The following is a 22,464-nucleotide window of genomic DNA, read 5'->3' as shown; positions in this document are numbered from 1 at the left end:
TTCTTCTATTAGCAAGAGCACCCATAATGACAGTAATTGGTACTATGAATACTGGTTCCTTAATGAAGTAATCCTCCCTGAAGATTCTGTGTGCTATTACAAGCCATGTCTTGGTAGTTTTGCTGTGTTTGTAGGAAATGCCACAGCAGGTGCTTGTAATATAACAATAACCTTAGACCCATCCTCTCTTGGATGGCAAGGTAATGGACCTGTACATGTGGGGCATTATTGGCTTTGTGGGAAAACTGCATTTAAGCATTTGCCACCCACCTGGTATGGCACGTGCACCCTGGGCGTAGTGATCCCAGACATGACACTTCACCCGAACACATCGCTTCAGGGGTGGCACCGAAACCGCCCACATCAGTTCCGACGAGGAGCAGGCCTCAACCCTCTTGCTGAGCGACCTACCTCGTTCCATTCCTTTGCCCAATGGTTCATACCTTGGTAAGGTGTTTCTGAACTTGAAAAGGCTCTTGTAAACCTTTCAGCCTCACTGGAAGTATTAGCTAATAACACCACAGATGCCTTAACCCGACTGCAAACTGAAGTAACTCAAATTTCTCATATTACCTTACAAAATCGCCTAGCGTTAGACCTACTTCTTGCTAATCAAGGAGGGGTATGTACTTTAGTCAATGATACCTGCTGCACCTATGTAGATGAATCAGGAAAGGTATTGGAGGATATTCATAAGATCCAGAACATGGCTAGTCAATTCCACGCCATAAGCATAGATAACACCTCTTGGGGTATACAAGATGCATAGACTCTCCTAACATCCTGGTTCCCCGGATTACGATAGGCTCACAAACTCATTGTTATTATTGTTGCTCTTAGATGTTTTTTGATTTTAACCTGTTGTTGTATTCAATGTATTAGAACCCTACCTTCTGTATTATCCACATGTTGTAGATGTACTATGCATAACATAGAAGAATGTGTTGAAATGTCTAAAGCTGAAGTATTAGAGTGCCAGAAGCGTTTAGATGCTAAGTATAGTAGAAAGTGATCCCGGCCTTTGAAGGCCAGGATCAAAGAGGGGAATCGTAGAAATTTACTAACAGGACCATAAATAATAGTGTAGAAGTTAACTATAAAGCAGACTCAGCCTCCAAGGACAGGCTGATAAGACTCTGCAATGACCGAATCCTATTCACTTTGAAGTCTGAAGTAAGTAAAGATATAGTTTTCCTCCCTATTAGTTACCATTTCAAAACAAACATGTAGCCAAAAACCAGTTTTGAAATAATTAAGAGTTTTCTCACACTGACCTGATTGCTTGTTTTCTTTCACAGTGAAAAATTCCCACCTGCGCGCGCATCTTGTCTGTAAACTATAAATCGCATCTAACAGTTTTATTTGGGGCCTCTGAGCTTGCTCAGGGTGCCCAGCATGCTGAATAAATTTTGAGACTGACAGCGACTCTGTGTCTTTGGGAACAGCTCTGCAAGGGGTCACGAACTCCTCAACAGTGGCGGCTTATAGTAAGTATATCAGGGGGTACATCAGTGCTGCAGGGAGCAGCTGTTCACCAAGGCTCCCGGGGGGAGAGCAAGACATGATGCGCACAAGCTGACTGAAGATCTCTTCAGGCTAGACATACAGAAAAACTGAGGGCGGCGGGTCTGCAACAGGCCCCCAGAGGCAGTACTGTACAGTCACCCACCCTGGCGGCCACCTTCACAAAGCGTCTTGACACCCACCTTGCTGCGGCCCTTCCTGCCCAAGTGGAGGGGAGTGGGGGGCTATCCCATGATCTGCAAAATCCCTTCCAGCTTCTCACGACTACAGCAGCCAAGTAAGGAAACTGGCTGCAGACAGCCCTGGGGCTAAGGGTGGAAGGAGGCCCCAGGGCTGGGGGCGGAGCCTGCAGGCCTGCGCTGGGCCCTCCCCCCCGCCGCCCAGATCCCGGTCGCGTTTGGCTGTAACAAGCTCGTCCCTGCGCGGCCGCCGTAGCTGGGGGGCGGGTCGCTGGGCGCAGGCCCGGAAGTATTGCCCGGGTTGCGCGCGCCTTTTTTTTTTTAACTGCCGGCGGCATGAGCCTTTGGGCGGACAAGTACCGGCCCACGGCGCTCGCGCGACTCGACTTCCACCGCGATCAGGCGGCGCAGCTCCGCAACCTGGTGAGGCCGGGCCGGGGGGGACCAGCCCAGCAGTGGGGCCCAGTGGGACTCGGGGGGAGGTCGTGGTTGAGGCCCCCGTTGGGGCCGGGGTTTCGGCAGCGGGGAAGCGCGCTATTCTCTCCGTTACAGCTGGTTGTTTCCCAACCCCCGCGGAGCCCCCCGGCTGGTGCCGGGCGGTGGGAGGTTGAGCTGCCCTCCTGTGACCCGCGGGGACCCCCGGCCCCTTCAGAAGGGAGGGGAGGCTGGTTCTCTCCCCAGAAAGGGCGGCTTACGGTAAGGCTCTAGCTCCCGAGGGCATCCTCCTGGTAAGCAGCGCTTGAAAGAGTAAGGCCCTAGTTTTTCTCTACTTGGATTATTTAGCTGTTCGTTTGTTTTTTCTGAGTCTTCAGAAGAGAGAGAGAAACGTTTGCTGACAATCGTGCTGACTAGTCATTATCCCTCTACAAAACGTGCAGGAGTAAGAAACGGCTGAAATGACTGTCTGAAATTATTTGAAGATTTCACTTTAAAAAAAAAAAAGACTCTTAACGGGTTTTTCAGCAACATGTTCCAAATAATGGAAATGCTCATCTATGAGGGATCCTGATTTTCTTTGATTTTAAAAAAACAAAACAAAAATACACAACCCAATTTTTGGATAAAAACATAACCTAAAATCCACGTTCCCCCCCCCCCCCAACCCATGGCATTTCATTCTACTTATGGGAAAATGTGGATTTGGGGGTTGCCTTTTTAAAATCTGAATATTGGGGGGTTTCTTTTATCAGCGAGAACTAAGATTCCTGCTCATCTGTCAAAGAAGCATCTAATTCATCTAATTCCAGGCTGTGTTTTAGGTCGGAGCAGTACAGAACTAGACAGGAATGTGAGAGAAGTATCCGTGTATTTAATTTGCAAGCCCATGGGAAGCATGATTGTAACTAGTTTTGCTGTGTTATTTGCAGGTTCAGTGTGGTGACTTCCCTCATCTGTTGGTGTATGGACCGTCTGGAGCTGGGAAAAAAACTAGGATAATGTGTCTCTTAAGAGAACTGTATGGTGCAGGAGTGGAAAAGCTAAGGATTGAACATCAGACTATAACGGTAAGAAATCCTTCATGTACAGGTTGTTTAAAAATAAATAAATACTTGTATGCAAGCATAGCCTAACACAGCAAAAAAGGCAGCATAATTTAACAATATTTGTGATTCTTTATCGTGGTAGAAACTTCAAAGTTATTTATAAAGTTGATCAAATTAGCCACTTAAACGTTTCCTTCTTACCAAGTATTTCTAGCTCTTGTCCCCTTAACAACTTGCTTTTTGTGGCCAGTTGTCCTTGATATTTAAAAATGTCAAATACTCATGCTCAAGATTCAAATTGGTTTCATTGGTATTACTTTGGTTTTACCATTGGGTAACCGGTATTAGAATCTGGACCAATGCTCGAGTTCATCTCAGTGTCTTAATTTTAAGCACTCTCTCAAAGTGTAAAATTCAGTTGCATTAGATAAACCACAAATACCACCCCCCCTTGCATACACTGAGTCATAATTTGTTACATAACAGATCTATTGAAATTGGAATAACTTCGTCAGTCCATTCTCTGAGGTGCAAGGCAGTTGCTTCAGATTTATAATTCCAGATCCTGTATTACCAGGTAAAAATCCTTGCTTAGAAAAATGAATGTTTTGATCAACAAAATATTAAGAGGAAGCCTAAATAATAAAAAGGAACAATGGGATGAACTACCATTTAACTTGTTCAGTAGTGCCCCAGATGTCATATTTGGTACAAAAGACAGTCTTGTTTTGAGATGCTAAGCATTTTATCAAGAGCTTTTATTTCTTTTTTTTTTTCTTTAGTGCTGTCATTTAAGGAAAATTATAGTACAGCAGAAATTGTGTTATCCGGCACTTTACCAACCAGAAAGCTCCACTAACTGGCATCTGTCAATACAAATCTTCCGGTTTCTCTTTTGCCATGTCCCTTGGAAGGAAGTCTCACTTCCGGCTTTGCCACCATGAGCAGAGTTCTTCTTTTTCACTTCTTCCTTGTTGACCATGGCCTGGGGTAAAGCAGCCTGCACAGGACCCCCTTCCCTGTCCCCCGGCACACTGATGCCAGGGAATGCACCAGACGGTGCATATTTTATTAACCACCATCCCCTGTTCTCAGAGGATGCTGGGTAACAGAGCTTTTACTGTAGTTGGTGCATCTAACATTTGTTGGCATTCAAATAAGCTAATTCAAACTTTTCAGGTGTTGGCATAGCTCAGTAGCATAACTCCAACTCTTTTTTTTTTTTTTTTGACTCAAGGCATCTCTCCATAACTTCAGCACCCTATTTCAAAAACGAATTTATTACAGTGCTTGTCTGCTAGCCTCAGCCTCTCCTTACCTATCTCGGCACTTAACTCCTCTCGCTTCCTGTGGTACCCCAGGGTGCTCCCTCAGACACCCCGGGTGAGAATTAGTGGGTTGGCTTCTATTTTTTTGGTGACTCGGCGAGAAAAGGGGGAAAAAAGCCAGATTGTGGTGACTTACAGGGAAAATTCTCAAACTTCTGGTAGGCCATTTGAATTGGAGGAGATGAGATGTATAGTTGCTATAAATACAGTCACACGCTGTTGAATGGAAATGTATCCTGTTAAGGTGATAGAAACATGGACCATTGCTTAATTGTTGAAGTCCAGAATCAGAATTGACATAAATAGTGGTGTATACTACTCTATTTACAGATTTATAATTTCATGTTGAGACAAAGGAACATCTTCCCCTATCCTGTAACACCGCCGCCAAAAATAGCAATCTTAGAGAGGCAGGCTTCCAAGTGTCTGCAAACTAGAATGATCTTTTGAGAAACAGATGGCTTTGTCACGTCTAGAACCTCCAACATATCCAACAGTAGGATCAGACTTTTTAGAAAACACTTACCATTATCTGTTTAGAAGCTTGATTCCTTCCAGTGCTCTTGTTAATCTTTCTCCCCAGGTGAGAGAACAAGATTGATCTGAAATACAGGTCCTCTGTGCCATGATGCTACTAGCAGGTGGCCAATAATAATTTCCTGGTTTCAAAATTTTAACTTTTTTTTCTTTTAAGTTGCCTTGCTATCTAACATTCTTCCTTTTTACACAGGCACCCTCTAAAAAGAAAATTGAAATTAGCACCATTGCAAGTAATTATCATCTCGAAGTTAATCCAAGGTAAATTCATAGGGGGGCAATAAAAAGTTTACACTGGGAGTGTTAAGGGTACGATACCCCTGACCATAGCTTATGAAATGGCTTAAGATTTGTTTTGTAAACATCCAGTCCACAAAATATACTTGTGCAAGTAGTTGCTTTGAAAAAATACCCAAGTAAACCTTATTCACAGTTAAGAGTTTGCATGTATTGGTTCTGAAGGCAGAGACCAAAATGTAACAAAGAAACCTGAATGCATGTACATAAGTACAGCTTCCTGTTTAAGTAACAGATTTCAACATGCAAATATATGAGGGTTGGGCCACACATAGAGTTGCATTTGAAAATTTAGGGACTAGATTAAAGCCATTATGAAAACTTTGCCCTTAAATTATTGGGGAAGGGCTTTTTTCTTTTTATCCATTTTTTTTCTGTTTTTTCTTGTAAAAATGGATGTTAAACAAGCATAGTGTACTGTATGCTGTAACAAAATACATGCTTATTGTTTTTCTGGGCCAAAATATTAAGAATCCTGTCAATCAAAGGTTAGATGTTGGCTTAAATGCCAGCTGCTATAGTAGAGTTCATAGTTAGTGTGTTTTACTATATATCTTTGAAAGTGGTGAAATTGCTTGTGATGATGAAAAATAGAAGTATTTACCTGAAACCATTTTAACATTGTTTAAATCATACCAGGGTATATGCTGTCATCCTACAAGGGCAGGTTTTGGTTATGTTTGCTTCTGCTGTCTAAGTTAGAGTTATGGACAATAGTGCATGTCCTGAAGTAAATGGTTTAACTTTTTCACAATTGACTTTTAATATTTTACCATGTTGCTTTATTCTTGGGAGTAGTTTCTGTTTTCATGTGTGTCAACTTGTCTTTTTTTTTAATATGTACTTACCATAATTATTAGAAAAAGGGAGAACTGATTGTATTCAGATATTTCAAAACAACTTTCCATTGGTCTTTCAATGTTGACATTCTAGCTTCACAATGACAAACTACAAAATCCCTGTGTAATCTTCTGATCAAATCATTCTAAAATGGTATAAGGAAATCAGATTTTTTTAATATCCATTCATAAATATTTGTATTCAACTCCAAACGTAAGTATTTTTAAAAGATGAAATACTTACAGAGCTGCTGTAAATGTTTTTAGTTTTAGTATTAAAGTTCCTCACTCTAGTGTTCTGTTTTAAAAGAGCTAGAACCAACAGTGAATCAGTAAGTCTTGAAGTACACATTACTGTCTCTCTCTAATATGCAGGCATCTGCAGAACTATGTTCTGCTAATGTCCATGACATATGTGGGTATGCTCTGTGAAGTTCTGATTTATTTTGGATATTAGTTCCATGTTTAGTGAAGTACATTTAGGGTAACACAGTGTGATTTTAAAAAGGTTAAGGAAAGGAAAGTTTAAGGAAAGGAAACTAACTTCTGGAGAGAGATGGAAATGGACAGGTGTTAAATCTGTTTTGGCTAACTTTTTTCTCCAAGCCACTGCACAGATTTCATCTGTAACTTCCAGGGCTTTGCCTGCTGGCTGCATAACTTGCCACAGGCAGATGATGTTAAATGAATCATTCTGTGGGAGAAAGATGACAAAGTTTACACTTGGTTGATAACCTTGCACTGCCTAACCATCTTATTGAAGTGTTTGAAACATTCAGATGACGTCAAGCTTTGTCTACTCCTTCACCCATGAAATTATTAATCAGGCTCTCTAATATAGCCACTTCTACAGTATAAGAAGTAAGCATAGCTTAATAACTAAACTTCCTGGAAACAGATTGTAAATGTTTTTTCTGTTCCTGACCTAAATATGAGACTGAAATATATCGGGGGGGGGGGGTATATTATTAGCTTGCTAGAACAAAAGATACTTTTTTTTTCCTCACTTAAAATGCTATGCTGAACAGTAGTTTAAAGCATGGAAGAACCTTGAGAAAACAAATTCCTTGAGCTTTTTTGTCATTGATGTATCTGTTATGGCATGTATCATGGATTGTTTCGAAGAGTGGTACTTCTGTCACCCTAATACTGCGCTTAAAGGCCAAGACATACAAAGGAAGATATAGTATGGGATTATATTTGATTTGTAATAGAGGTGCACCAATATTTCGGTCCATATTGGATCGGCACCAATAACAGGAAAATAGACAATTGTCTTTTTTTGGTCAGTATACCTGACAGTCACCAATTAAATGCTGCATGTGTGCACACAGCCAGGTATACAGCCTGGCACAGCTTGGAGAGCAGTTTCAGGCCAGTAAGTCTTGGGAGGGCAAGGGCAAGGCCCCTGTGGTGAAGGAGGGTGTGGGGTGCAGTACAGAGCACATACCCTTACCTCATCCTCCCTCCCCTAGACATATGTGTAATGGTGGGGAGCCGCCTCCTGGACAAGCTGCCCGAGGCTCCTCTCTGCCCCAGCTGGGTGGTTCATGCCCCAGTCTCACCCCCTCCTTCACCATGGAGGGCCTCTCTACCCCTCCCCAGCCTCCCCCCCTGCCCCCAATTTACCAGCTGGACACTGCTCTCCAACTTGCTGGGGTGTGTATCAACTATCAGATTTGGTATCAGCTAATATGGCCTATTAATAATTGGCCATTGGCGTAGGTAAAAACAATCTTTATTGGTGCACCCCTAATTTGTAAATTGCATATTAAGTGATGAAAATCTTAAAATGCTTACTTTGGATGCCTCTAGCTCCAAAGAAGGAGCTAGTTTAAAAACCAGATGAAATTGCATCAATAACTTTTTAATGATTGTAGCAATGATGGTGTATAATTTTGTGTTTCTTGAATTGACAAAAATGGAAAAGCAGGAAGCCACTGCATTCATTAAGTGGTCTACAGTATTAGACCAGCTGTTTAATGGAATTCCAATGGAGTCCTCAAAGCTATTTGCAATGTAAGGTTGTGTTATTTTGTAGGTATGCTAAATGTTGTGAGTGGGGTGTTTGCTGGTTTTACTCTTGCAGCCAAAACGAGCATCCTTGATGCTAGTACAATCCTTGGTAACAAATTCTCTGTAACCTATGCATCCAGCCCCTTCCATTTTCTGTATTTAACCTAAAGCTTTCTTTGTAAGTACTTTTTTTCTAGAGAGATCAGTCCTAGATCTACGTGTGTTTTGTCTCAGCTGTCTAAACTGGAAAACCAGATCCTTTTAGATTGAAGCCCCTGTTCATTGTGGGATGCATACCTGGGAACACAGTCCTGTTGCATTGGCTTGCATTAAATCAAAACAAGCTTTAGAAAATTTATTTATTTAGGAAATAAATATGGCCACGTCTTGTTTTATTTCTTGCGTTGAAGAGAAATGAGTCATATAAAAAGTAGCACCTCCTCTAGCAACCAGTAGATGGATATAGGTGATAATTATATAGTGAGTTATTATCCTAGAACATTAGGGTTGGAAGGAACCTCAGGAGGCCATCTAGTCAACCCCCTGCTCAAAGCAGTACCAGCCCCAACTAGATCATCCCAGCCAAAGCTTTTCTAGCTGGGTCTTGAAAACCTCCAAGGATGGAGATTCCACCACCTCTCTGGGTAATCTGTTCTAGAGTTTTACTAGTGAAAGAATTCTTCCCAATATCTACCTTAAACTTCCCTTCCTACAACTTGAGACTGTTGCTTCTTGTTCTGTGATCTGCCACCACTGAGAACAGTTTAGCTCCATCCTCTTTTGTACCCCCTTTCAGGTAGTTGAAGGCTGATATTAAATCCCACCTCAGTCTTCTCTTCTCTAGACTAAATGAGCCCAGTTCCCTCAGCCTGTCCCCATAAGTCATGTGCTCCAGCCACCTCACCATTTTGTTGCCCTCTGCTGGACTCTCTGCAATTGGTCCACATCCTTTCTGTAGTGGGGCGCCCAAAACTGTGTCAGTATTCCAGATATGGCCTCACCAGTGCTGAATAGAGGGTAGTAATCACGTGCCTTGACCTACTGGCAACACACCTAGCAATGCAGCCCAGTATGCTGTTAGCCTTCTTGGCAACAAAGGAACACTGCTGGCTCTTTCAGTTTATTGTCCACTGTGACCCACAGGTCACTTCTGCAGAGCTGCTCTCCAGCCAATTGGTGCCCAGGTTGTACTGGTGCATGGGATTGTGCAGGACTTTGCACTTGTTCTTGTTGAACCTCATGAGATTTCTTTTGGCCAAATCCTCCAGTTTGTCTAGGTCACTCTGAATCCTTGTCCAGCCCTCCAGCATATCTACTGCTCCTCCCAGCTTGGTATCATGTGAAGACTTGCTGATGGTGCACTCTATGCCATCTTCCAGGTCACTGAAGACATTGAACAGAACCGGCCTCAGGATTGACCCCTGGGGTACTCCATGTGATACTGGTTGCCAACTAGACATTGAGCCATTGATTACCACTCTGAGCCTGATGCTCCAGCGAGGTTTCTGTTCACCTTACAGTCCATTCATGCAGCCCATACTTCTTTAGCTTGCCTGCTAGAACATTGTGGGAGACTGTATCAAATGCCTGCTCAAAACAAGGTACACCATATCCACTGGTCTCCCTGCATCTTAATTTCAGATTTGAAAGAAAACGGGCATTTCTGAGACTGGGTGGGGGGGATGGACACAAGGGTAACATTTTTACTTTAAGCTGCAGGTTTAATGTCAGGTCTTTATCAAGAAGATCTTTATTTATAACTATAGTTGTTTTCAGAATGATGAGGATGTATACATATCAAAAGATCTTTTGTTCTTGTTTTGTTTTACTGGCTGGCTAGATGACTTTTGGCCAAGAACAAAATGACTGTTTAGAAAGTGGAGGAGCAACAAAAAATGGAGATGGAGACTCCTCCTCTTCCTCACTGCAACAAAAAATGGAGTCAATTCTGATTTTAATTTCTAAGACAAGGCACTAGGGCAACTTTAAGTGCCCAAGTTCCTTTAGTACACTCCTACTTGCCATTGTTTCAGGGACTTGAGCAAGGTCATTTCATCTGCTTCTGAAACATACCTTTATCTTAGTCTTACTCATGTGTTTAAGGCTAAGTGTGAGGGCAGGAGTAGGAGGAGAACTTCTGTCTGGTAGCCTACGTCAGTGTTTCCCAACCTTTTCCAGCCCAAGGCACACTTACATTAATAAAAATTTTCTGTGGCACACCTATTAAGGCATTCCCTATCCTCATACCGATTGTAGCTCATTGCCATGGCAAAATTCCACGTTCCTGTTCATTTCTGATGGCACACTGGCCTAGGTGTTAAGGAGAAAGTGGGAGGCTGAGGTCCTAGCCAGTGCCCTAATGGGCTAATCATCAGGCTGTGAACCAGGCTAAGCAGGACTGAGGGTGTTCTCCATTCTTTCTGTTGAAGCTGAGCTATTGGGGGAAAGGAATGCAGGAGTTACAGGGCCAAAGGTAGAGCAAGTAAGTAAGATGAAGCCCACTCTAGCTCAGTGAAGGGCACAGTGCCCTAAGGAAGGGAGACCTGCTATTTTTCCATTTTATTCAATAACTACTTAATGCAAAGTGAATATGCAGCACTAGGAAAGCAGTATCACTCTTATGAGGTAAGATGCTTTTTTGTTCTTTTCTTGGCCACTTGGCTGTATAAAAAAACCTCCACTAAGCAGAGTAGGATCTGGGCCTGCGTGTCAAATATAACTCATTACAGTTAATATGTGATCTTTCATGCAAAGCAACAAACACATAATGCTGGTGTGCATAATATGTAAATTTCAAAGGTTAGGAAGGTAATTAGTCAGTACTTTCTGGACTTCAAATGCTCACGTTTAAGGTAAATGAATTTTCATGTCAGTGTCTTGCATTCTTTATGCAGATAGCTACATTTTGGATTTTGCTTAGAAGAATGCACTGAAGATAAGGTCTAGTCTTTTAAAACAAATGTAACAACAAAGTATATTTTTATGTGAACTTTTTGTGCAGTGATGCAGGAAACAGTGACCGTGTGGTAATTCAAGAACTGTTGAAGACGGTAGCGCAATCCCAGCAACTTGAGACAAGTACTCAAAGAGATTTTAAAGGTTAGTAAAATGAGATAAAAGCAGGCCAGAACTTTAGAGGAGAAAAATCTAAGGGTGTGAGCACGCATAACACTTGAAATGTTTTAAATGAGGTTTCAACATGAGATGGACAGATGTACAAGCCTATTGAACTGTCTTAAATGTGCCTGGAACAATTCAAAAGCGTATCTAGAAAATCAAGTACTATTTTGAACTGACTCACTGTGAACTATTTTATTGTGTTGTGGATGTTCAGCTTTGTGACATGGATCTGGTCAGTCCTCCAGGCAACCTACACTATCCCTTCCCTCCTTCCCCCCCACCAACACACATGTGCACTCCTCCATGGGAAGGAAAAGGACACTTCCATATTAGCCCCGATATGTTTTTTGTAATGGCGTACATGAGAAATATGTATGAAATGTTTAGTGTAGAAAGTTCAGAGGCATTGTACAGAAAGGTTTCCGAGGGAGCTAACTAGCTAGGGTCCTCAAAGATATCAGTGGGGTTTTTTTTCTCTTTAGTGTTCCAGATGCAGAATGTTATAGCTGCTTTTATTGCCAAGACTAAAGGAAGGATAGAGAAATATGTGGAGGAGAAAGGTGGGAGAATAGAGTAGAAATAAAGTAATGGTGGCCTTGTCTCCATCACTTTCTTCACAGTTCTTGGGCAAACACTGGGTTTTTAATAAGGTATGCTCAGTAACTACTCTGAACCATATAGAAAGAATATATATACGGGGAAGAACTGACAACCTTCACAACAAGAAGCTTTCTACGTTTTCCACCCATTCCATTGAGATACTAGTTTTCATGTAAAACTGATCAGTAGCCCCCACCTGCCTCTCAATATTTTCTTCCATCATAGGGTCTCAAAAAATTCATCCCAACCATTTGCTTAAAATTATTGATGAAACATTGATATCTACTGATTAATTCACAATAGATTGCTGGTTTTAAGCACCTAATTTGAATTCTTATTCATATCTCAGGAGCAGCTACAGTTATGCCCTGAAGAGCTTAATATCTTAATAGATGAGAGGGACACAGGGAAACGGGAGCAGAAAGGGAAATTATTTGCCCAAGGTGTCATAGCAGGTCAGTGACCAAGTAGAAATTGGAACCCTGGTCCTATGAATCCTAGTCCATTTTCTCCAGCCATGGACCCCATTCACTCACTTTTGAGGTTAAAGAAGAATAGAAAGATAAAGTGCATTATTATTTCCTATAGAACTCTTCTAATAAAGGATACTTAAGGTTTTGTTTTTATTTTTCTCTTCAGTGGTACTGTTGACAGAAGTTGACAAACTTACTAAAGATGCTCAACATGCACTGCGAAGAACCATGGAGAAGTATATGGCCACCTGCAGACTGATCCTGTGTTGCAATTCCATGTCAAAAATTATTGCACCTATACAAAGTAGATGTCTAGCAGTACGAGTTCCTGCTCCTAGCATTGAAGATGTAAGTTTAGGTGGAGGCAAAAATGAACCTCCATTCCAAATATTAATCCACCATGTTTTTACTGTATACTTACAGCCAGTGCTATGGTGATACACTAAGTAATCCAAATCCTGTCTGTGGTCCATGATTTTCCCCTCTTACCAGTATTATGGTGTCTATTCAATGAGCAAACTTGAGTTATGTCTTTATGGTTAGGTAGCAGCGAGTCCAGAAATGTGTGAGCCTGAAAATAGTCATAAGGCTACAAAATGTATTCTGTGGGTCATATGTATCTTTGTTACCTGTTTTTTTCATGTAGATTTGTCATGTGTTATCCAGCGTATGTAAAAAAGAAGGTCTGACTCTTCCTCAGGATCTAGCTCGTCAGCTGGCTGAGAAATCTGGCAGGAATCTTCGAAAGGCGCTGCTTATGTGTGAGGCCTGCAGAGTGCAACAGTAAGTTGCTTTGAGAAATCATATGGACTAGATTTTGTAATACACATTCTTTCTAGGCCCATTGCCAAAATAGTTTTATTTTGTTGTGCAGGTATCCTTTCACATCTGATCAAGACATCCCTGAGACAGACTGGGAAGTATATCTGAGGGAGACTGCAAATGCTATTGTCAGTCAGCAGACTCCCCAGAGGTAGGTGGAAATACTTGGCTGAAGTATTAAGGTATATTGTGTTATTGGAGCCTAAGAAGCATTATGCTTTAAATGTTTTGTGGCATTTTATTAGTTCAGGATGTTTTATATATTTTATATCCAAAGAAAATGGGTTAAAGTCTATAGGGGATGGCCAGTATTCAATCTTAAGATTGTAAGTGAGCCTCTCAAGTGAATAAGCAGGCCAAGTTTTGTTACACAGCCAGTGTCATGGCTTTACTTTGAATGTATATATTTGCTGTATGTGCTGCCCAGCGAACCTACAATCTTTTATAGTACTTGTCTATATCTGGAAGTGAGTTCTGGTCTTCATCTGTCTGTTGATTTCTTCTAATCTGCTACATACTCCTATGCAGATATCTAAAGTATACAGCTGCATTGTAGTTATAGTGTTTGTTACCTTGCTTGAACACAGTACAACTTGTTCTGTTCTACCGGACACTGCCATTCCAGCATTTGGACTTTCCAGTAGGCTACATCACTGTACAAGGGATTGGCATTACATTAGAAATAAATACAGCATTTTAAAGTCATGAAGGGAAGAAATCTTCTCTACAGTTCATTTTTAAATTCATATGTATAGCCTTCTCCTTGCATTTCTTTAGCTTGCATAAGTTACTGTACTTGCCTGTATAGTTGTTTAAATAATTACCTCTGTAAGCTGTTGGAACCCAGATCACTTGATACCTCCTTCCCAAGCTGCCATAAAATCTTCTGGGAAGAACTTTTTCCATCATTTATCCAGGAATGTGAGAGGAAAAAACACTTGCTTACACAACAGCTAAAATGTGTCAGGTGATAAAACAAGCTAGAAATCATAGGAAGTTAGAGTTGGACGGGATCTCAGGAGGTCATGTAGTCCAACCCCCTGCTCAAAGCAGGACTATCCCCAACTCAATCATCCCAGCCAAAGCTTTGTCTAGCTGGGTCTTAAGAACCTTGAAGGATAGAGATTGCACCCCCTCTCTGGGTAACCTGTTCCAGTGTTTCGCTACCCTTCTAGTGAGAGAATTCTTCCTAATATCTAACCTAAACCTCCCTTGCTGCAACTTGAGACCTTGTTGCTTGTCTTCTCATCTGTTGCCACTGAGAACAATCTCTAGCTCCATTCTCTGCACCCCCCTAGATCTGTGTGCAGGGAAGGCGCAGGCTGTAGGCTTGGGCCTCTGCCCTGCTTTCCTCCCCTGGGGCCTCTGGAGCCCAGTGAACATGACCCAGTGTGGCAGGGAACAGCAGGGATCTCCTTGCCACTGTGAGCTCCCTGCTGCCCTGGCAAAGCAGCACACCCAGGGGGTGCAGCTTTAAGGGGTGCAACCCTCCACGCTGCTGCTGTCACTGCAGCCTTGCCAGGAGCCACTCTTAAATTTAAATTTAAAATGCCACAGCATTATGTGTATTAAGCCCCCATGTGTTTAAAAATGGCTGTGGGTCACATTCTTTGAGCTTTACTTATAGCCAGGGTTCCTGGTTTTCTCTGTTTTATATCCAAAAACATATATGTGAGATGCTGCTGCAATTCTAGAGCATTCTAATTGGAATGTATCAGATCACGTGTATAGGCACCCATAGTGCTGTAATACTTCCTAGATTCAACTGAAGTTGTGACAGCTAGTGAACCAAAATTGAATAAAAAGTATTGAGTGAAGTCATGCATATTTTAAATTAGCTTTACATGGTATGAATATTACAGGCTGCATATTAAAGAAGTTAAAGCTACAAAAAAGTTTATGCTTAGAATTCTGTGGTATGCTGTGTTATAAAAAAAAAAAAATACATCTACAAAACTGGTTTTATATATATAACTGTAATATATTTTAATGATTTAATTCCAACAGGCTACTTGAAGTTCGTGGACGGCTTTATGAGCTCTTAACCCACTGCATTCCTCCTGAGATTATAATGAAGGTAATTTTAACTCCAGCACATACTATATTCATAGCATCCCAAGCTAAGAGAATCTGAATCCAGGACAACCATTAATTTGTTTTATTTTTTTATGATTTGCTGCTTCACAGTACAAGAACAAGGTCATAAAATGAAACTAGAAGGTAGTAAATGTAAAATCGAGAAAAGGAAGCTTTTTCACACAGTTATGGAACTTCGTTGCCACTAGGTGTTATGGAAACTGACAGTTTAGCCAGATTCAAAAGGGATTGGACAGATTCTTGGAGGAAAGGTGCATCAAGAGCTATTGAGCATGGGAGTTAGGGATACATCCTCTAAATCAGAACTTCCTAGACCTTAAATGCTGGAGGCTGCAAGTGAGAGAGGAACAGTGGAACAAACCCTGGTTTTACTCTGTTCACTCCCCTTTTCAGCATCCAGTCTGCTGCTTTTTGATGCAAGATATTGGGCAAAATAGATCTATGGTTTGACCCAGTAACTGGCAGGTCTTAGGTTCTTATGTTCCATCTTCTGATTCTGAAGACGAGGAGCAGGATGTTGATCCTGCGCATGCCCTGTGTACCCTCCCGCCTCAATCCACAACGTGCCACTGTGTGAGAGGATACTGTCAGGTTAGATCAGTGGTACTTAAGTTTTTTGGATTTGAGGCAGCCCTCAGTACCTTTTTTTGAATTGAGTGGGGCCCATTTTCAATAATTTTTTCAATAATTTATTTATGTTATTTTATATATGCAGAGGGTCTGGGCAAAAGGAATAGGTGATTGTCCAGGCAGGGATGAGCCTGAGCCTGTTCTTACATGCTTATCTCCTCACACCTCACTTTTCTTATCTCTGCATATCTTAAGGCATCCTTCAAAGGATCTGGCAGCACACCAGGGTGCACCAGCACCCTGGTTAAGTGTCACTTGGCTAGATGGACTTATGGCTTGACCCAGTAAATAGCACTTCTTATGTTCTTATTGGCATTTGATAACTTCAGGCTCTATATATAATCTCTTCAGGTAAGAAGCAAATGGATACAAGATGCTATCGGTTTAGTAATTCCTTCTATTACAGCTTAGAACTGGGTATTTAATATGCAAGAAAATGTCCAGGTCTGCATTTTCAAACTACAGTAAAGGTCAAAGACTGTTCTGGCAGATGTTCTTGCATGTATTTAATGCTTGAGTAGTCATTGGGATTAATGTTGGGTCAAGTGCATGATCACAAGTGTTTGCAGAATCAAGGCCTTAGGGCAAGAAACTTGCCTTCTGTAGCTATTTGGGACATATCACAGTTGCACTCATCACATGATACATATTACAGTGCAGCGCAGATACACAACATATTGATTCCAGGTTTTAGTCTGCAGTAAGTTTGCTCTGTAGCAAGGAACACTCATGCAACCAGCTTTCCTAGGTTGGCTTGCCAGAGTTATCTCTCTTGCACTGCCTAGCCACTAGGTAGTATGTGTGCTTGTTTGCAGTGAGCATATGTACCTCGGGGTGAATTTGTCAGTGGTAGTGGACATGGACACTTGTGCTGGATTAACTTCCTCTGCAGTAGATTAGTTTCTGACTTCCTAAAATATATGCTTTTTTTTTTTACTGCAGATTAGACATGTGATGGTATAAGACCACAGTAAACTGAAGTATGCCAGTTTAAGAAAGTACAGTTGTACTGCTTTAGGACAGGGTAACTTACTGCAATTTTAAACGCACATGCAGATGCTGAACACAGGCATAAATTGTGCCCAGGCAGCCCAGCCAGCTGGGAGTCAGACTCCTGCCTGCTACTTAGCCACAGGGCTCTGCACTTTTTTTTAGCACCCTCTTGCTCCAGCCAGCCCCTCTGTCGCCCGGTGCCACCACCCAGAGGCCAGGGCTGACCTTCTCCTCCATGCCAGCTCAAATTGCTGCTGTCCTAGGCACACATCTAGATACACCCAGGAGTAGTCTATTCCAGCTCAAAATGCACCAGTTTATTGCTTCGTATTAATTGTATATGTAGATGCACCCTCCCAGAACCAACTATACTAAAAAACTATTTAATTCAAAGTAAATGTTGTTTCTCATATCTTCCTTGGGAGTAAACAGAGTAAACGTGTCAGGTGTTTTTAAATTGATAAATAAATGATAATATGGCCCCACATTTATAGGAACTCAGAGTAGATTATCTATATGAAATCTGCTGTCTTTGCTACTCCGTCTATTTCCACTTGTCTAATTTAACAGTAATACTAGTTTTATCTACAGCTTTTTTCTAGAACAATACAGTAGAATTAACTATAAGATTACATCTTGTATAATAATAACATTACCGAATTTGTGGTTATTGGTAAAAGCATACAGTGAAATTATACATTCTACTGGTTTAAACAAAAGTTAAATTAAACATAATATATGATGGTACTGAAAACAAAATGAAGCAATATAAACTAGTTAAAATTACAGTGCTTTTAATTCTTCACAAGTGTTTGTAGTTGCATACATAACATGCCTGTATGCAGTCAAGCCAGTTTGCCTTGTTAGACTTATCTTTGAGTCTTGGTAATTTGGCAAGTGGATTTAAAACTGGAGTGGGGCGAAGTGATCAGAATGGTGAGTATCTGCCATGTCTTGTCTTGTGTTCAGGCAAGCAAAATGCATATGAATACAACACAAAGTCAATGCCTCTTCTGGTGCATCTGATAATTGGGAAGGCAAACCCTTGTTATCTGAATTACTGGTTGCTGATGTACTATTGATTGTGGAGTGCAGTTTGGGATGCTCAATAATTCATAGCGCTACTGACATAGTACGTTAAAGGTGGCAATAACCAGCTAACATCAAAGATTAAGGAAGAATGCTTACAGGTCAGCAGTGACATCATCATGCGACTCTACAGTCAAAAGCTATGCCAACTTGGTGGCAGCTGGACAAGATTATGTATCTAGCTTTTGTTGAGCAGTAGATTCTACCTCTTCTCCATGCAGCTAGAATTCAACCACAAAATCTTTCTCCCCCTTCATTCTGCCACCTCAAACTGTGTGTCATATATGGAGGTGTGAGACATGTGAAAACATCTGGTAATATGTTTAGAGCAAAAATGACAAAGGACTGGAAACAGACTGTAATACTTAAGTATTAGGATTTTTATAAACAGTTTTGTTACCATGTTCAATTATTCATCCCTGATGAGTCCAGTTGAGATAGAAGATAACTGATGAAAGTACAAATTTGCTTTTTGTCATGAAGATTCCTCAAGCCATGTATATGCTTGCAGTTCCGAATGACATCAGTAGGAATTTTGCAGAGTCAGCATTTAAAGTGAACATTTTTCCTTTAGTAAGACAGTTGTTTGGTTGCATGGTTCTCTCATTTGCAAGTACAGCAGGTAATTGTCTGATCTGACTCAGTGAGGAATTTATACTGAGAGGAAAGCTTCAGAAAAAAGAAGGTTCCACAAATCTGTGGAATTCAGAATCGGTTGCATTTGATACATGATGTGATAGTAAAACAGAAGCTCAAGTGCTGTATCCCTGAGCAAGTTCAACACCAGGATCATGCTCTTTCTTTGCTTATTTTTAGAAAAGTAATATTTTTCTGCTTTCAGAATGTTTTAGCTTTTCAAATAATCTTTTTTTTTCTTTTAGGGCCTTTTGACAGAACTTCTAAATAACTGTGATGGACAACTAAAAGGAGAGGTTGCACAAATGGCTGCTTTCTATGAGCATCGACTACAATTGGGCAGCAAAGCTATTTACCATCTGGAAGCATTTGTGGCAAAATTTATGGCACTTTATAAGAAGTTTATGGAGGATGGACTAGAAGACATGATTTTTTAAGACAGATGACTGAAATTTCATATAGGATCGTGGTATTGACAGCTGTATTTTTAACAGTCTGTTTGTTTGTAGCTTGTGTTGTATAAGGCAAATAAATATGTTTGACTCTTATTACCAAATGTATTGCAGTAAATAAGAGCAAAATCTGAGTAATTTTGACACTGTCAGTTACGGTAACACAGTGAGAGTTTTCTTTTTCTGAAAGATGTCATCTGCTTTCTGGTATCTGAAAATATCATAGTTTTTGGATCAGAAGTATTTGTTTTAGTTGCTGTATAGATTTCATAGCTTTCATAGACGTTAGGGCTGAAAGAGGCCTCAGAAGATTGAGTCTAGCCCCCTACCCGAAGAGCAGGAAGTCAGCTGGGGTCATAGGATCCCAGCAAGATAAGCATCCAGTTTACTTTTGAAGGTGTTCAGTGTAGGTGCTTGAACCACCTCCGATGGCAGACTGTTCCAGACCTTGGGGGCTCAGACAGTAAAGACATTCTTCCTTATGTCCAGCCTGAAACGGTCTTGCAGTAGTTTACGACTGTTCGACCTCATCATCCCTTGGGGCACTCTTGTGAACAAACGTTCCCCTGGATACTGAAGGTCACCCCGATAAACATTTAGGTGGCCATCAGATCACCCCTGAGCCTGCGCTTTTCCAGGCTAAAGAGCCTCATCGATCTCAGCCTATTGTCATAAGGTCTGTTTTCCTGACCTCTGATCATGTGCATGGCTCTCCTCTGGCCTCTCTCAAGCTTCTCCACACCCTTTTTGAATTGTGGGGCCCAAAACTGGACACAGTACTCCAGTTGTGGCCTCACCAAGGCCGAGTACAAGGGGAGAATAACATCCCAGGATTTGCTTGAGAAGCGTCTATGGATGCAAGCCAGCGTTTTGGTTGCTTTACTAGCCGCAGCATCGCATTGCAGGCTTATGTTCATCTTGTGGTCAGTGATGACCCCCAAGTCTCTTTCTTCTGTAGTGCTAGCCAGCATAGCACTGCTGAGCCTATAAGGATGCTGCAGGTTTTTCCTCCCAAGGTGGAGAACCTTGCATTTTTTCAGTGTTAAACACCATCAGGTTCTCGTCCGCCCATTTGCTAAGCCTGTCCAGGTCAGCCTGGATCGCCCTCCTGTCTTCCGGTGTGGGTGCTTTTCCCCAAAGTTTGGTGTCATCGGGGAACTTGACCAGTCTGCTTCTGACTCCAATGTCCACATCATTAATGAAGATTAGTGATATGGATCCAAGGACAGAGCTTTGGGGGACCCCGCTGCTCACAGGGCACCATGATGACTGACTTCCATCAATTACCACCCTCTGGGTCTGATCACGGAGCCAATTTCCCAGCCAGCAGATCATGGTGGACCCAAGGCCACGATTGGCCAGTTTCATCAGGTGATCATGGAATACCAGATCGAAGGCTTTTTTGAAGTCAAGATATATGATATCAATCTCTTCTCCCTTGTTCAAGTGATAGGTCACCTGGTCATAAAAGGAAATGAGATTGGTCAAGCAAGATCTGCCTGCAACAAACCTGTGCTGGCTATCCCTCAGGATGTTGGTGTCAGCCAGTCCACTGAGGATGGCCTCTTTTTAATAAACTTTTCTAAGATCTTCCCCAGGATAGAAGTCAGACTGATGGGCTTATAGTTTGCTGGATCCACTTTCCTCCCTTTCTTGAAGATAGGCACCACGTTGGCCTTCTTCCAGTCTTCGGGCACTATACCAGAGTGCCAGGAGTTCTCAAAGATCTGTGCCAGAGGCTGGGCTATGATGCTCGCCAGCTCCCTGATTACCCTGGGGTGCAGATTGTAAGGGCCAGCTGACTTGAAGGTATCCACCCTCTCAAGGTGTTCCTTTATGAGGTCAGCATTGATGGAGGGCAAAGGCAAGGGATCTCCCTTACCGGAACCTCCCTGTCCTGTAGTGCGCATGGACGTCCCATGGGACTGATGAAAGACTGACACAAAGTACCCATTTAATAGGCTGGCTTTTTCCCTGGGTGTTGGTTGTCACTTGTCCCTTCTGGTTCAGTAGGGGTCCAATGTTGCCCTTGCTTTTCCTCTAGCTCCCCACATACCTGAAAAAGGACTTTTTATTGTCCTGGATGCTCGAAGCTAGTTGGAGTTCAGTTGCAGCCTTGGCTTTCCTGGTTTGCTCCCTGCGGGACCGGACCAGTGCAGAATATTCCTCCTTGGAGGTGAATCCTGTCCTCCATCCTTTGTAGGCCTTTCTTTTTAGCCTCAGGAGGTCTGCTAGGTCCCTGGAGACCCAGGAGGGCTGCTGTGCCCTCTTGCTGCCTTTCCTCCAAGATGGAATAAAATTAGTTTGTGCATTTGAGGATCACTCCCTTGAAGAGCAACCACTCTTCCTGGAGTCCCCTCCCCCTGGGGTCGTGGTCCCTTAGGGTCTCACTGACAAGCCGCCTGAGCTTGTCAAAGTTGGCTTTCCTGAGTCAAGGACTTCCATGTTGCAGACTGACTTGCCAGCTTTATGGTGGATGGTGAAGGTGATCAGCTTGTGGTCACTGTCACCCAGCTTCCCATTGATCACTAGGTCACCTCTTAGGTCATCCCCAGTAGCCAGTACCAAATCGAGCAGCACTTTACCTCTCGGTGGCCCGTAGACTTCTTGAGTCAGGTATGGGTCATCCATGCAAGATACGAAGCTTTGCAACCGCTTGGATTTTGCTGAGTGATCCTCCCATGAGATCTCTGGGTACTTGAAGTCACCCATGACAACCATGGTCCTGGAGCATGCAGCCTTAGCCAGTTCCCATGCAAACTCTTGGTGAAGCTCTTGACTTTGGATGGGAGATCTGTAGTAGACTCCCACCGTTCTGTCTCCTGTGCCATGTTCCCCACGGTTTTTAACCCAGAGTGTCTCCAGTTGTTAGCAACCAGGGTGGACATCAGCTTGCAGGGACGCATAGCTTTCCTTAACATGGAGAGCTACACCCCCACCCCTTTTGTCTACTCAATCCCTCCTGTACAGGGTATAGCCATCTATACCTGTGGTCCAGTCATGGGTGGAGTCCCACCAGGTCTCCGTTATCCCTACAGCGTGGTAATTATTTGTGTTAAGCAGGAGGACAAGTTCCTCCTGCTTATTCCCTAAGCTCCTGGCATTCGTGTAGAAGCAGACAGGTGTCCCCTTGGGGGCTCTTGCCTTGCCCATGGATTGTACCAGGGCTGGGGCAGGGGTGGGCTCCCTTAAGTGCCTTGGCCTGCTGGCTTTGCAAGGGTTGCTCAGCTGGCCAGCAGTGGCGGTAGTCCCCCTGTCCCCCGGCAGGCTTAGTTTAAAGCCCGGTGGAGCAAATCAGCCAGTTTGGCTGAGAAGAGTCTCCTCCCCAGGGGAGAGAGGTGGAGGCCA

General features: G+C 42.5%; 1 protein-coding gene across 2 annotated transcripts; it reads left to right on the top strand.

Annotated features, from left to right (window-relative positions):
• The first annotated feature begins 2,011 nt into the window (after positions 1–2,011).
• Positions 2,012–19,212, top strand: RFC3 (replication factor C subunit 3). 2 transcript variants are annotated; one of them, XM_019530081.1, is made up of 9 exons: positions 2,012–2,126; positions 3,071–3,208; positions 5,246–5,313; positions 11,206–11,303; positions 12,564–12,745; positions 13,044–13,180; positions 13,272–13,370; positions 15,227–15,296; positions 18,910–19,212. In XM_019530081.1, exons 1-9 carry the CDS (start codon positions 2,040–2,042, stop codon positions 19,099–19,101), a joined length of 1,071 nt encoding a protein of 356 aa, XP_019385626.1. In that variant the 5' UTR covers positions 2,012–2,039; the 3' UTR covers positions 19,102–19,212. The 2 variants fall into 2 exon arrangements, with proteins under 2 accessions (XP_019385626.1, XP_019385627.1); XM_019530082.1 differs by lacking the exon at positions 2,012–2,126 and adding an exon at positions 2,370–2,450.
• The last annotated feature ends 3,252 nt before the right edge of the window (positions 19,213–22,464 follow it).

The sequence above is a fragment of the Crocodylus porosus genome, unplaced genomic scaffold, assembly GCF_001723895.1.
Source record: "Crocodylus porosus isolate Cpor-Errol unplaced genomic scaffold, CroPor_comp1, whole genome shotgun sequence".
Classification (NCBI taxonomy): domain Eukaryota; kingdom Metazoa; phylum Chordata; order Crocodylia; family Crocodylidae; genus Crocodylus; species Crocodylus porosus.
The sequence above is the reverse complement of the archived record's forward strand: the minus strand, read 5'-3'. Positions and strand labels throughout refer to the sequence as shown.

Coding starts and splice junctions, on each gene's coding strand:
- RFC3 (XM_019530081.1), top strand. CDS start 2,040: ATGAGCCTTTGGGCGGACAAGTACCGGCCCACGGCGCTCGCGCGACTC. Junction 12,746..13,043: donor CTGCTCCTAGCATTGAAGAT/GTAAGTTTAGGT, acceptor TTTTTCATGTAG/ATTTGTCATGTGTTATCCAG. Junction 13,181..13,271: donor GAGGCCTGCAGAGTGCAACA/GTAAGTTGCTTT, acceptor TTTGTTGTGCAG/GTATCCTTTCACATCTGATC.